Source organism: Macrotis lagotis, chromosome 5, assembly GCF_037893015.1.
Source record: "Macrotis lagotis isolate mMagLag1 chromosome 5, bilby.v1.9.chrom.fasta, whole genome shotgun sequence".
NCBI classification, from domain to species: Eukaryota; Metazoa; Chordata; class Mammalia; order Peramelemorphia; family Peramelidae; genus Macrotis; species Macrotis lagotis.
Window position 1 is genome coordinate 37,223,313 of NC_133662.1, and position 16,159 is coordinate 37,239,471.

The 16,159-nt window shown below is 32.7% G+C and overlaps 1 protein-coding gene across 13 annotated transcripts in view; it reads left to right on the forward strand.

Annotated features, from left to right (window-relative positions):
- MLIP (muscular LMNA interacting protein) overlaps positions 1 to 16,159 on the forward strand; it is a 490,259-nt gene that overhangs the window by 250,746 nt on the left and 223,354 nt on the right. For all 13 annotated transcript variants that reach the window (XM_074237220.1, XM_074237218.1, XM_074237223.1 and 10 more), the window contains one exon: positions 7,815 to 9,380. In XM_074237220.1, the coding sequence (XP_074093321.1) occupies positions 7,815 to 9,380 (1,566 nt within the window). The remainder of the gene's footprint in view (positions 1 to 7,814; positions 9,381 to 16,159) is intronic.

The following is a 16,159-nucleotide window of genomic DNA, read 5'->3' on the forward strand; positions in this document are numbered from 1 at the left end:
CCTTTTCCAGTGGACCGAGGCAAACAGATTGAGGTTGGATTTGAACTTAGGTTTTTCTGAAGTCTAGTGCTCTATCCATTGTGCCACCTAACTGCCTCCTAGAATTCTAGCTTCTTTCAAATAATAGTCTAGTACCTGATCTCTGATTGCCTTCCCCCATTAACATTTCTCCCTCTAGAAATTTGCACTTATTTTATATTTACTCGTGTACATACTTTTCTTCCCTAGTAAAATGGAAGTCTTTTGAGAGTTGGACTTAACATTTTTATCTTTATATTCTCAGAACCTGGCACATAAAGATTTAAATAAACAAAGTGATTTTCAGAGGAAAAACAAAACCAACCAAATACACTATGCCCATTATGTCCACAGGAGTACCTTTATTTTTAACTTGGTTTGGGTGGTTATCTGTGTAATTCATGATTAAATCTGTTTATGATTTAAGATCATTTAATCATTAAACAGACATTAATAAGAACCTATTTATGCTCAGTATGTTTTCTTTTATTTGCCAAATCCAAAAATGAATAGCTTCTTGACAATTTTTTTAAAAACAAAAGTTAAGTCACAATTTGAGTTAAGGTACCTACTACCTTCAGAAAATGTTACTTTAATATTGTTGAAAATTATAAGAAGTGTACATCCTGTGGTGGGAGTTGAGAGAGGTAAAAAAGAAGCAAATTGTAGGGTTTTGTTGAGGGACAATTCAGCTAGATTGGAAGAAAAATGTATCTTTTTTCATTTCTACTTTTTTTTCAGAATATAAAACTCCTGGCATATTGTATTTACAGTTGTAGGTATGCATTATACTTGACTGTTCTTTCTCCTGTGATTTCAAGGAATTCAAAACATTTTAAATATATTCTCATCTTAAAAGTCTTTATTAAATGACTGATTTGCATTGTACTATACAAAGAGTAAAGTCAAGTTCTTTGGGAGCCCATCTTTTAAATGATTTTGAGCCATAAGTGGGTGTGAGTTGGGAAGAGATAGATATCATCACCTTAGATTCATAGATGAGAAAAATGCAGCATAGAAAGATTGTCAATCGCAGAGTTAGTAGAAGAGTGGACCATTCCTGTCTCACAGTTCAGTGCTATGTGCTATATATTTTGTTTTTAAAATAAATCATCCTTGGTTTTTAGCCTTAGGGTTTTTAGAAGTCACAGCCCTTGCAAGATGCAAGGAAGGGAAGGTTTTCCATACTGTCAATTGATATCAGAGTACCAAGTCCCAATAGCTTGAGTCTTTTTTTAAAAATGCCATATTTTATTAATATGCCAGGAAGTAATCTGATCTGTTCCACTGCCTCCTAACACCATGCACAGGAACTATCCTGGGATATTGACATAAAAAAAAATCAAAAACTCACCCTGGTCCGCTGCATGTGGTGAAAAATGGTTCAAATAATAAACTGTTGCTGATAGAATTGCTTTGGGCATCTGGGACTGATTAAAGATTTAGGGGTCTGTAGCCTTCGAATTTATATCCAGAGTCTCTCAAATGAGTTCCTTAGCTCCTTTTACCTCTTCTCTTACAGATTTTCTTCTCATATCCCTCTCTGTACTTAGGGAAATATGAGATTTCTCTCTGGAACAGAAAGATGATTACTGATAGACCCTGCTTAATGATTTTTCCTCAATGGTGGAAGGCAGAGTGCTATGAAGTTGTTTGTAGAATATTAAACTATAAGATACGCTCATAGAATTTTTCTTTTATTTGACTCAGACCTATGATTTTATCTATGAAGAAAGTCCCCCCACCAATGCACATATGCATTTCATCTGTAGTTCATAATCTTAGCAACTTTTTTCAGGCACAAAGAGATTCACTTAGCGATTTGTCCATGATAAATTGGTAGGTTTCTAAGGTGAGACTTGAACTCAGTTTTTTCTAACTTTCCTTTGCCAACATAAGTCTTTGGGTCTATAGGAAACCAGTCAATCAAACAATGAAGCATTTATTTAGCACTTACTACATGCCAAATGGGTTAAGCACTAGAGATTTTTAATAAAATGAAACCAGCCTCTACATTCAAAGAATATTTATTTATAGATAAAAGAAAAAATAAGTAATGATTATTTTGTCTACACAAAAATCCCTTAAGTTGGCACAATCTGAGGGAGTATAGAAGTGTTTAATAACAAATAGACCAAATGTGATCTGGTTCATTAGAATTTGTTATTTTTATATAAATGTTTTGACCATTGCAAGGTAATAGGGAGTGGGATAATGGAATATTGAAAAGGATCTATGATATTTATCTGTCTTAATTTCAGGATAAGTAAATTTAGTCTGTATCTTTAATAGAATAAATAGTAGTGCATTGAGTGTATAGAGATTAATGATGGCACTGTACCACATTGTCTTTCTGATGAACGCAATGTGGAAAATGGACTGTAGAATTAAGACTACTGGAAAGATATTCTGAGGTCTTCAAAAATTATCTTTCCAGAATAGAATTTTTGAGAATGAATCTTTAAGGAAGGAAAGAGTGGATTTTTTGAGCCAGACAATAGAAACAATGTTGGGAATAGGACAATGCCACATAACACTTACTGACATGGGTAAAGAGTGATTGGGGAAGACAAAGAATGAGGAAATATGAAGTAGGAAAATTTGGAGGAGATGGACTTCAGATTTGATGAGAAAGGAAATTAGACATCCATGAAAAATTAAGACTATCTGAAATGTAAGCATAACAATGAGCACTTATTGAGTGGTAGTGGAACAGTAAGGAAAATAAAAATTTTTAAATAATTAATGCAGGAATAAAACAAAGCATGAGTAAAAGATTTGCCTGGAAAAAAAGGAAAAGAGAAGTCTGATTTAGAGCATCTGTGAAGCAAGACTTGACAGGTGACATTGCCTTTTTTTTAAAATTCAAACTTATTTAAGCTTAAGGGTTTTGGATCTGTTTTTAAACCAGTTATTTATATGACCTAGAAATGAGGAGAATGAAAGAAATAGCTTAAATTATTTTCTAGTTTTGAAAAAATAAATATAAGGTTACATAAAATGTTTGTATGTTGCTGGTGGAAACTGGGATAACATCACAAAAAGTCTTTGAGTGTAACATACTGACTAATATAAAGATAAAACATGCATATATAAATATATTTATAGAATCAAATTCCATGTTTTATAACTTCCAATGCATTGGGAGTTTAGTGCTTCAGTCCTAAGAAAATGAGGTCGGGAAAGTTCTGTCCTCCCATACATATAAAGTCTTCCAAAGGTATTATTCTATGTTCTTAAATTCATTCTCATTCTTAATCACTTTGAAGAGAAATCAGTCTCAAAAAACTTCAGAGGCTAGAATTAAAAAAAAAGCCTTAGAAGTCATTACCCAATTCTATAATTTTTTTATTTGAGGCAACGAGGGAAGTTAAGAGACTTGCCCAAGATTACAAGTGTCAGAGATGAGATTTGAACCAAGGTTCTTTGACCATGCCATGGTCTTGTCCCTCTTCATTTGTGCTTACTTGGAAAGAGTCAGAGTCATCTACTGGATAAGAATTCAGATTTTTCTCAGTTTCTATCTTAAAATAGTTATTTGAATTTTCATTGACTATCCAAAATTATGCTAGACAGCATGAGAAGCACAAGGAAACTTGACCTTGATCAGCTTGTCATTTTTAAGAGGGAGAAGGGGCTAATATGTGCAATAAATTAAATAATGAAGTATGGCAGCCCTTAAGATTATTGTTCTTTTTGTTTCTAGGGGGGGAAAAAGCATTCTAAACCATACTAGGTCTATTAACTCTAACTAGAGAATATTAAACATTTTAAAAATAATATTTTTTCATTTAGTAATATGACCGTATTTGAAGGGCAGCAGTGGAAAGAGAATTGTCATTCCTGAGTGATAGGCACATCAAGTTGACCCATTAGTAATTCATTGATTAAAAAATATTCTCAGACAATAATGATTAATTATGTAAAAATTCTTGAATAATGTTTTTCTTTGATGAGGTCTGGGAAAAAACTTCTGATTTAAAAACATAGTTGATATAGATGACAGCATATACATATGTGTATATATACATATATATAATACAAATGTGTGTGTATGTGTCTATATATGTTTGTGTGTGTGTGTGTGTGTGTGTGTGTGTGTGTGTGAGAGAGAGAGAGAGAGAGACAGAGAGAAGAGATAAAATGTAGGGTACTGATACAGAAATTAATAAATACAGAGATTTGTAGAGTACAGATTCCATAGCCTTCCACAGTTTGACCTTAACCTGTCTATTAGAAGGAAAATTCCTTGAAGATATGATTTAAGAAGATAAGCTTTTGTTGTTGTTCAGTGGTTTCAGCTGTCTGACTCTGTGACCCCATTTGAGGTTTTCTTGGCAAAGATACTGGAGTAGTTTGCCACTTCCTTTTCCAGGTCATTTATTACAGATAAGGAAATTGAGGCAAATAGAGTTAAGTGATTTGCCTGGAGTCACACAACTAGTAAGTGTATGAGGCCAGATCTGAACTCTGGAAGACAAGTCTTCTAGTTCCCTATCCACTGCACCACTTAGTTGCTTATGAAGACAGACTGGTTTAGTGGAAAGAAAATTGGAGCTGGACTCCACAAGTCCATGTTAAATTCTCACTTCTGTCACTCATGTGACTTCTGTCACTATGTGACATTGTGCAAGTTACTTAACCTTTTTCTGCTTGTTTTCCTAGCCATAAATGAAGGCATTGGACTCATAGACTTCTACTGAATTTTCTTACCAAATCTACTTACAATTCTATATTTTATTACATCTTTGTCTTTGTAAAATGAAAGGTGAGATGAAATAATCTCTAAAGTCCTTTCTAGCTAGTCTAATCTAGGATTTTGTGATCCCAAGTTCTGAGCATGATGTACACATGATGCACTGAATTATTCAATTCAATTCCTCAAAACCAAAATTTATTGAGAATTTATTTTCCCTTAGCATGATCGTTATGCTCAAGTCATTTTAGACTATTTCCTTCTTTTGGAATTCTTTTTCTACCTCTGTACCTTTGCTGGACCTTATTCACCTCTGTCTGCCACCTCCCTGCCTTCCAATGTCATTATCTGAGTAACTCATTTTTAAAGGTACAAATACTTCTACATGGCACCCGTAGTTCCTGCTAGCATTCCAAAAGAGAGATTAGATTTTTCTAATCTGCTACTCAACTCAACATGTACTTGGATAATTTATTTTGAACATACATGGTAAGTCACTCTGGTGCAATGGAAAAACTCCTACTAAATTTGGAGTCAGATGATATAGATCTGAATTCCAGTTCTACCACTGCTCTCATTACCTATACTGCCTCATTTAACTTTTAGGTTTCAGTTTCTTTATCCTATAAAACGAAGAGGTTGAACTAAATGGCTCTCTGAGGATCTATCCAACATTCCCACAATACTTTGGTTGTTCTGCATTTCATGCTCTTATCCATTCTACTTTGTTTTATGCTAATGGTGGTCTTATCACCCTTCCTAGAAAGGAAGGTTTCTTAGAACAGAGACTGTTTTAATTATCTTTGTAACCTCCACAGAACCTTGCTCTATAAATACTTATCAAACTATCATCCTATTTCAGATATATTTGGCAATTTCCCCACTTGGGAAATGAATATTATACATTTTTTCTTTAGTCTGAAAACTTGGAAGCCTATGATGAGTTATACTTTGAAGCTCTCATTCTGAAACAAGTTCAAAGCTTGAGTAAAACTTAAGAGATGTCAAAAAAAGATGTGAATTTAGGTCAGATTGAGAAATATCAAGACACTGCAGGTATCCTCAATGAAAATCACATTCCTTAAATATAATTTTTCCTTGTCATGTCTTCATTCCTAAAACAGGAATATTACTTCCTGCTATGTTTTAAAAATTTGAGAGTTACTTCACCAAATTTATGTTTGCAAATCATATGATCATAGCAAGAAGGGATTTTTAAGGTTAATCTAATTCAACTATCATTTTACAAGTCCCCCAAGAGGTTAAATCACTTACTAAAGGTTAGATAAGAAATTAGTGGCAAAAATCTATATTTGATCCAGATTCTTTACTCTAGATTGAACACACCAACCATATTGCCTTTCTATGTAAAATTCTTTCTTAGGAAAAGGAACTAAAAAATGATCCCTCATCAAGTTACTACATTTTTTGGAAGATGATAAGTGCTTCATCATTTTCTAGACAAACTGCTCCACATTTTATATTTTCTGGCATGGATACCCTTAGGAGTTTTGAGTTGCTTTATCCATTGTGTCTCCTAGCTTTAAACAACACTTTTTTTCTTTCTTCTCTCTTCTGGGTTTATGAGTCACTGGTGGGTGAATTTTTTCTTATTTACTGAATTTATCAAATGTTCTGCATTTTTTGGTATGAAAGTGGGTGTATGATTCAAATAATATTATCATGTTAAGTCAGGGAAGTATTCAAGTACTATGCTAAGGGTTAACTTTTTCCTTCATCCTTAACTTTTTTCCCCATCTTTTCTCAAGCTATCACTTGCCTCATATTTTGCCCTCTGGTGTGTGCTTACTGTGGGTTGAAGGCAACTTTTTAATGTTAAGTCAGAAACTTAAAATGATTTTGTTTAATTGACTAAATTATATTTTATTTTAAGAGTGATTATGCAAGTCCTAAATCTGGGAGAGTTGTCTTGAGTTTTTAAAATTGAAATTCTTTCATGATAATATTTAATGAATAATAATTTTCACAATAATGTTGAGAGACATTATGAAAGTGTTTTTAAAGTGCTGACTTTAGAGTCAAGATGACTTTATGTCCTCCCTCATATATATATATGTATATATATATATACATATATATATATGTATATATATATATATATACATATATATATATATATATATTTGCTATATGATAATGAGTAATTCCTTTAATCAATTAGTTGCTCCAGGCAGTTCCCTCAGGTTATAAGTTATAGATGAGTTCAATTTAATTCAACAGTTATTTAATTAAATAGCTGCCAAGTGCCAGGTATTGTGCTAGGTTTTGAACATAAAAAGACAAAAACTAATCTCTGTCCTCAAGAAATTTACATTATATTGAAGTTCAATTAGCATTGATGGATGGCATGTCCATACCAGGAATTCCTTTTGCAACCACAGCTTGAAAGTTCATTGTTGAAGCTATGATATCATGCCATATACTTTATTTTTAAGGGAAAAACCATTTTTATGTAAATCATAAGATGAGCAAATCTAAACAGATATAATAAAACATGCTTTTTGTGGATTTAAATTTGATGATGGTATATGATAAATTGATATCATTTTCAATATTGGAAAATGTTATTTGAAATAAGGATTATTTGGCTATACATATATAGGCATATACAAGTAAATATATAGTATATTAAAATAATTATATAAGAATTGCATCTTAAAAGAGTACATAGTTTTGTGCTGCATCATTTCTCTATATAATAACTTTTCACTTTAAAAAAGTTCATGGAAGCATAAAATTTTAAACTAGATGGGATCACAGAGGTCATGTATTCCATATTCTCATTTTACAGTTGAGGAAAGTGAAGCCAGAGAGGTACCTAATTTATCCAAAGTCACACATGAATAGAGTAAATAGTAGCACTAAGTTTTGAACATAGACCCTGACTAGTAATTTAGCATTCTTTCTAACTGTCCCATGTTTTTAAGTCATAAGGCCTTGACTAGTCAAAGATTTAGCTGTTACTTTTTGTTTGTACTATTAGAACCACTGTTTGCTGAATCATAGAATTGAATGGAAGATTTGTTAGTTTCACACATTTTGTCCTATTTTAACCTATCTCTTTCTCTCTCTCCTCCAGTTAACTTCTCTCTCTACTACCTCTGATCAGCTCTCCTATAAATCACCTACCCGCTTTGTTTCACCAACTAATATGAAAGCACAATTTGACATGGTTAATCTTCACCAAGCTTCTCTCCTCGAAGAATTCCATTCTAAGGGTGTGGATCCACATGGGTCAGCTATGCAAGAGACATCGACATATTTTCAAGGGACCACTCATGCTTCCCCTTGTTTTGCATCAGAGGAAACCACCTCAGAGATAAAAAACACTCATATCCCAGGTTCTAAACAGTTAAAAGATATCTCTAGCCCAACCTTAGTTCACCGAAAGTCGGAATTAAAGTCAGGAACTTTAAGCAAGAGTCCAACACCCCCCTCATATGTTATCAGTTCAAGTGGAAGTCAGAGCTTCAATGCTCAGGTATTGCCTGCAACTACTCTCAAATCTGATTCATCATCATACATACCTGTTCGTATCATCACACATTCATTATCCCCAAGTCCTAAACCATTGAATTCTACTTTCTATGGGTCCTCTTCAACTTTATGTAGCCAAGCTTCATCTAGTGGAAATCTTGCAAAGTCAGGAGTCAAGTCCCCAATACCAACTCGACTTTCCCTTCTGACTGCTATTTTGAAGTCAAACCCTTCTCATGGAAGACCCTTTTCTCCTGCATCCTGTCCCACTTTCTCTTCCAATTCCCTAACTTCATCCTCACTCACACTGGATCAAAAGGTGAAAAGAACCCCACCTACTCCTAAGAAATCTTACTCTAGTTTCTCCCTCAGGGAAGAATCTCTAGATGTGGGGGAACAGCAGCCTTCTGAAGTCTCCCATCAATCGGTTAACACTCCTTTTTTCACCAAGATTAGTCCTGCTTCTCAGGAAGTTCCCTTTTCCCATAAAAAACCCTTAAGTGGAAGTCCACTTTCTCCTAAATTAGGGAGAGCTCCGTCACCCCCTGTTTCTCCTAAGAGAAATATGGTCCCACCACAATTACAAAGCAAAACAGTGAACTCATCAACCCTACCCCCTATTCCACCATTTTCTTCTACTATTTCCATTAGTAAAGGCAACCATGAAACTGACCCCAAAGGTCTAGCTCCCGAAAAGCCCAAGAGATTTCATACATATGCATCTACTTCATCTGTTTCTGAATCTGCTAACCAAAGAAATACCTTGTCTTTTCCAAATGAGTATTCCTTTCCAACTACTCCTTTACATCCTACTTGTCAGTCAAAAGTGACTTCATCACAGTTATTAACTAAGGAGAAGAATTTCATGCCTACTACTTCTCCAAGCATTTCTATCCCTATTTCTCTCTCTCATCCTAATTTGGGGTCCTCCAGTCCTTCTGCTGATAATATCAATTCCCATACAGTGGAGCAGATTTCATCTTTGTACCCAAATTATCAAATTAGGACCTTACCCATAAGGTCTATGATGCCTCCTGAAACCACAGAAACACATACCAGCTCCCCTATTTCAAGGTCAGCACCTCCTGTATCCCTAACAAGAACCAAGGAGTCGACTTCACCACAACCTTTATCCCTGCCTTCAGACCCTGACTATAAGAAAGCCAAGGTATACATACATATGTATATATATATATATATATATATATATATATATATATATATATATATTTGCATGCTGCATGCTTATTTTCTAATTTGGAATGTCCATTCTTTCAAAAAACAATGGATTTCTTCTACATTAATGCTATGCTTAAGAGGGGATAAAAGGAAGGGGAAGGGAAAAATTGGAATTTGAGGGTTATTTTTATTATTTAGAACATTAATTCTTAAGTATATTAGTGCATTGCATTCTCATATGAAAGTTGTTCTGGATTCTCAAGCAAATCTATAATTTTTCTTTTTCCTTTCTGAGACTGGCTTCTTATTTCACCCTGACTGGAAGTGTTGTGGTCACATATGGTCCTGATCTTTACTGGCCAACAGAGAAGTTTTTGATCTGAGTAATTTTCAACTTGGGCCAGTTCACCCCTTCCTAGGCAGCCTGGTGGCATCTCTCCTGAGGCTTCACTATATTGGTGCCTAAATTAGTGCAGACATTTGATTATTTTTAGAGTAATTGCAGCTCAGAACTCCAAAATCAAGTAATCCATTAGTTTCATTCTTCATAGTAACACAGATTAGAGGCATATACCATCAAGTATAACCATGGGTTCTTTTCCAACTTTGATTGGGGGTTTTAAAAAATTGTTTTTTCTTAGACCGTCCATTGATAATCATTGTTATTATTCCTTATGATTCTGAAGGGAAATGAAGGAAATGAATTAACAGTCTATTGGTTACCCTTATAACAGAGTTAAAATTAGCTTTGGGGAATTTTGAAAAACTATTTATAAAGAACCATTTATTAACTTTGTGATGTTTGCAAGTTTTGTGAAATTCATAAAGAAGTCTGACATGAATAGTAATACTGAGTAATTAAAAGAACCACATAAAGTTTATTGGCAAAAAAGAATAGAATATTTCCCTCAGTCACAATTCTAAACTGGATAGTTTGCTGATCAAATATCTTAGAGAGTTTAAATTGGCCTCATCCATTTTTTTTTAATGCCTGCTGCTTCCATCTCTTTTAATATATAGCCAGCAGTCTTCAAGTCAGGAAGTTTTTGGGTCAAAATCTATCTCAACAACTCTAATTCTTCTGATCTTTGGTAAATCACTTAAACTATCTGGACTTTAGTTCCTCATCTATAAAATTAGAGAACTGGACTTGATGACTTCTAAAGTTCTTTCTAAAACAAATTTATGATTTTTTTTTATGGTACCTTTCTCCTATATCACAAGATAATTTGAGAAGGATCATCTAACTAATGTTATATCATTAGAGATATTTTTTCCTTATATATATGAAACCTCATGAGACCTTAATTTAAAAAAAAAGAGGATAAGATCAATAAAGGTCATTAAATTTTTTCAGGAAAGCATTCCTTTATTTGCTTTTGGATAGTGTTTATAGGAGACAATGTGGTATAAGGGAAATGTACTACCTTTTGGTTCAGATGACCCAAGTATGACTCCTATCTCTAATGCTTATTCCCTGGGTGCCCTTGGGTAAACCACTTAATCTTTTTTTTTTAAGGTTTTTGCAAGGCAAATGGGGTTAAGTGGCTTGCCCAAGGCCATACAGCTAGGTAATTACTAAGTGTCTGAGACTGGATTTGAACCCAGGTACTCCTGACTCCAGGGCAGGTGCTTTATCCACTGCTCCACCTAGCTGCCCCCACTTAATCTTCTTGGTCTTCAGTTTCCTTTTGTATAAAATGAGGTGTTGAGTTTTGTGTACTAGATGAAATTACTTCCATCCCTAGATATATATTTCTAACTTTTTGAAATTAAAGTTATGCAGAATTATTTTTTCTTAAGGTATTTTGGAATTACTCTAAAGCAATAATTTTTAAACAAAATATGTATATATAGGAAGATTTCATATTTTTACATCAGTGAAATCATGTCCTCCATTAGGACTCAATCTTACTGTTGTTGATCTCCCACCCTTTCCTCTTTTCACCCTGAAAAGCACTGACAGATATCTACAATAAGATAGATCAGTATAGATTTAGTTATAATACACAATGCAGTCTCTTTGAGAGACAAAATTCTTTAAGACCAGACTTAGATTGAAGGAATCTTGGGTTCAAATCCAGTTGCTAATACATATCAAAATTGGATCTATGAGCAAATCATTTGACCTCTTAGTAGTCCCATGTAACTTTTTCACACTTTAGGTTATAAACTTGTATATAATTTGCATCTTGTAGACAGAATTTACTGCAATGATGAAATCCCAAGTTTGGAAACAAATATAGCATAACAGAGCATGTAAGTCTGCAAATAAATATAAAGCAGTAAAAAATGAACTTTTTAAACTAAGTGAAATAGGGAAAATTACATTCACTGTAATGTCTAGAACTACTCAGAAACTTTTCTAGAGTTTATCCAAGATCTAAGTTTAAGAATTTATGAACTTATTCAAGAAGCAACCTAGTAGAATGAATAGAATACACTCTGAAGTAAAAAAAGCTGTGTTCAAGACCTGTCTCTGACAGAGAATAGTAAATCAACTCACTTCCCATACCATAGGCAACTCTGCAACACTATAAGTTAAAATAAATTGCCCAATTGGCTTCCATGAAGCTATTTCCTTTTTTATATATTACTGTCACTCTTCCTACTCTCTCAGGGAACTTTCCATTTTTAACGAACATATATACAAACAAATGTATTCATGTTTATTAAAATGGAAAATTCCTTGAAGGAGTAGGAAGAATGACAGTAATATATATGTATATGTGTGTATATACATTTATGTGACTGTTTTTATTGATTATATATATATATATGCAAAATATAGTCAAATGAAGTAAAATATAGTAAAAAATATGAGGACCTTGTCTGAAAATGCATATGTCTTTCTATATCAATAGTCTGCTTACAGGGTATAGCATGCTTTATCTTCATTCTTAGGTCATGAATAGTCATTTAATTGTTTAGAGTTCTTAAGTTTTTTAGTATTGTTTTCTCTATATTCCATATTCTACATATTTAATATAGCTTATATAATATTTTATATAGACTTTGGTCATCTACATATTTTTCTGATTGTTTTCTTTGCTCTATATCATCAATTCATATGCCTTCCCTAATTTCTCTAAATTCTTAATACATTTAGTATTATGACAATTACAGTTCAAACTTGTCATTTCTTATGGAATAAAAAAATATTCCATTTATATATATATATATATATATTTTGCATTTCATTTATTTTATATACATTTATTACTTCTCTCCCATTCCCCCATTGAATGACTAAAAAAAACATCTTCATAACAAATGTACTTAGTCAAACAAAACAAATTCCCAAGTCTTCTTCAAAAGTATTTGCTTCAATTTACATCTTAAGTTCATTAATTTTATGGCAAGAAGTGGGTAGCATGTTCCATATTTAGTGCTCTTTCATTGTATTCTATCACTGCATTGATCAGATTTCTAAAGTTTTTCAAAGTTCCCTTTTAAACCATTGTTTTTATTATATAAATTGTTCTAATTTTGCTCCCTTCACTCTATATCAATTCATAGAAAATTTTCCTTTTTCCTTGGAAACTGTCTATTTAGTTGTTTCTTAAGGTACAATTTTGTTCCATTACATTCATATATCATAATTTATTTAGCCATTGCTTGTTATGTAGATACCTCTTTATTTCCCCAATTTTGTTTACTGTAAAAAGAGATGTTATAAATAGTTTTGTACATATGGATCCTTTCCCTCTTTCTTTCATCATATTTGGAGAATTGGTCTAGTATTGTGAGTGTCTATTCAAAGAGAATAGAGAATTGAATGACATTTGGGGGACACTTCCAAACTCTTTTTACCCAGAATAGCTGGGGTCAATTCATGGCTTCACCAAGAGTATATTTGTTTGCCTGTTTCCCCACAGTCCTTTCAACATTTGTCATTTTCCACTTTTGTCACCTTTGTCATTATGACAGGAATGAGTTGGAATCTTAGAGTAGATTTAATTTCTATTTCTTCTATTATTAGTGATTTGGACTTTTTGTTGTTAATAATTTGGATTTCTTTCATTGAAAAGTTTGTGATCATATTTTTGACCATTTAGCTGTTGGAGAATGGAGCTTGACAATGGTATTAGACTGATTTGTCATTTCCTTCTTCAGCTCATTTTACAGATGAGGAAACTGAGACCCAAAAGGATGAAGTGACTTGCCCAGAGTCACACATCTATTAAGTGTCTGAGACTACATTTGGACTCAAGTATTCCTGACTTCAAGTTAGCACTTTATACACTGAGCCATCTGTCCTCTGTATGTGTATATACATAACATTCATAAATATAAATATATACATATATAAACATATGCAAATATGTTATATATTTATATTATGCTTTTGTTTGCCAAGATCTAGATAAAAATGATTAAAGGGAAATTAATGCATAAAATGTCCTGATCCAGTTGTATAACATATAGTATTATATAGTATATAGTATATAGTATATAGTATATAGTATATGGTATTATAGTATTATAGTATTATAGAAAAACTGGAGTCAAGGTCCTTAGGCTCACACAGACCTCTTTCAAGTAGGTAAGAATCAAAATAATTTCAAGATTCTTGAGTCTGGACAGTTGTTACAATGATGGTATTTCTGACCATCACTGATAGTAAGAAATCAAGAAAATGAGCACTTTTAGTATAAAAATGATTATTTCTGTTTTAGACAACTTGAGCTGTATAAAAGACAAAAGAAATATGTGGCTGTAGCAAAGGAGGGAGGTAAGATGTATATTGGAAGATAACTTTATAGAGATGATAGCTAAAGGTATATGTATGGAAGTCTATTTATATGTATGCAGATTGTATATCTTTTTGCAAAAATGCTATTCTATTTTATGTATAAAACAACTAGAAAAGAATCTGAAGGTATAGATAAACAAATATAAGACAGTATGCTCTAGTCTGCCTGAACAATTGCTGAAATTATTAAAAATTAAGGAAATAATATTTTCAATTGGATTAGTCATAGAAGGGTTCATGAAGGCAGTGATTTTCTGCTTGACCCTGAAGAAAGTAGAAGATTCAACTTATAGAGAGAAGAATATTCTTGGAGTTAAAAATATGGGTAAAGTCATGGAGGATCTAATTCTTTGCAGGGAATAGTAGGGGACTAACCCAAATAAAAGTGTCATATTGGGGGAATAGAACATAAGCCTGAATAGTGAAAATGGGGCATTTTGGTAGAGGACTGAGCCTTAAGAGTCTAATCTGATCTGATAGTGAATGGGAGTTATCACAGGTTTTTGAGAGAGGAGTGACTTCATGAAAGCAGTATTTGGTAAAGTTTAAATCACATTAAGAGCAACTTGTGTTTATAGAAAATGATGTTCTATTAATTCAAAGTGACAGCTCTGAGTACTATACCACTTGACATGTCTTTGTTAATTGAGATTAAATATCATATTAACTGAATTTAATATTTGCCATGGAGAAAATAATCAAATCATAATGAATAACAGTCAGAATTCTGAAGTTCATACTTAGAATTAAAGATGTCTAGATAGATTTAATAAGCTATCAGTAGAAACCATCAGCAGAATATATGTTTATTTTAAAAATCTTTTTAATCCATTGCTTAGAAGATGAGTTTTTATTCTACTTGTTTCATGAATTAATAGAACTTTAGTGTAAAGGGCTTAGATCTTGTTTTAAACTCATTTTGCAGCTAAGAAAACTAAAAGAGTTTCAAAGAAATTGTGCATGATTTTGGATGTCATTTGCCTGCTTGAAATACATATGTAAAATCTCCTTTTCAAATTCTTTGAATACAAGACATGGCCATAACCACTGATGTGACAAAGTTAGAATTAAAATTCAGGATTAGAACCCAGGCTTCTGAAAACTAATGCTGAATTCTCTCCAATTCTAGATGTTGCTGCTTTCATCTCTATGCATTAAATTATTGGCAAGAGACAAGACCTTTGCAATATAGTCTTTTCAAATATAACTTGTTTTTTCATCATTTGCAATTCAAATAGTGCTGTTTCCTGAATATATAATGATCTTTTCTTAAATCATGGTGTTATAAATGCAAAATATTCATTACCTTACTAGAGTGTAATTTTTACTTAAGAAGAAACTCAGAAACACTTTTGAATCATGCCTTTCCTCCCCTTTTCCTTTTGTTCATTTCCAAACCAAGAGAAGAAGACCATGTAAATTCATGGACAAGATTAGTGAACATGAAAATGAGCTTATTTATTATAATCTGGTCTATAAGTGAAGATAATAATTTTTTGCATTAAAGATGAATATTGACAAAATTTCAATGAAGTGAAATAATTATCCACTATATTTTTTACTAGAAATCTTTTTCACTTTCTTGTTTCTCTTTGCTTCTTGCAGATATAGTTCTGGTTAAAGATCTATCAACTCTCACATTATATCTTTGTGCTGTGTGTGTGTGTGTGTGTGTGTGTGTGTTGTAAGGGAGTATAACTTGACCATAAAAATACATTCAAGTTGATAAAAAGGATAGATAAATCTTATATTGGGAACATTGTCTTTTGACAAATTTAGTTTTAATGGGCAATGTTATTTTTAAAGAATTCTAGGAAAAAATAGACAGAAGTTTTGTGGATTCAAAGCATTTTTAAAAAGCTTTTATGGGCCATTTCTTGTCTTGTTCTTTACACTGTGGTGTTAATCCTGACACTGAGCTCTCTTTGAAGTCAAGGAGGGTTTCAGATTTAGATCAGTTCTACTCTGGCATAGACTGGGATGTGAAATGGGTCTCAGAACACAGATGGCTA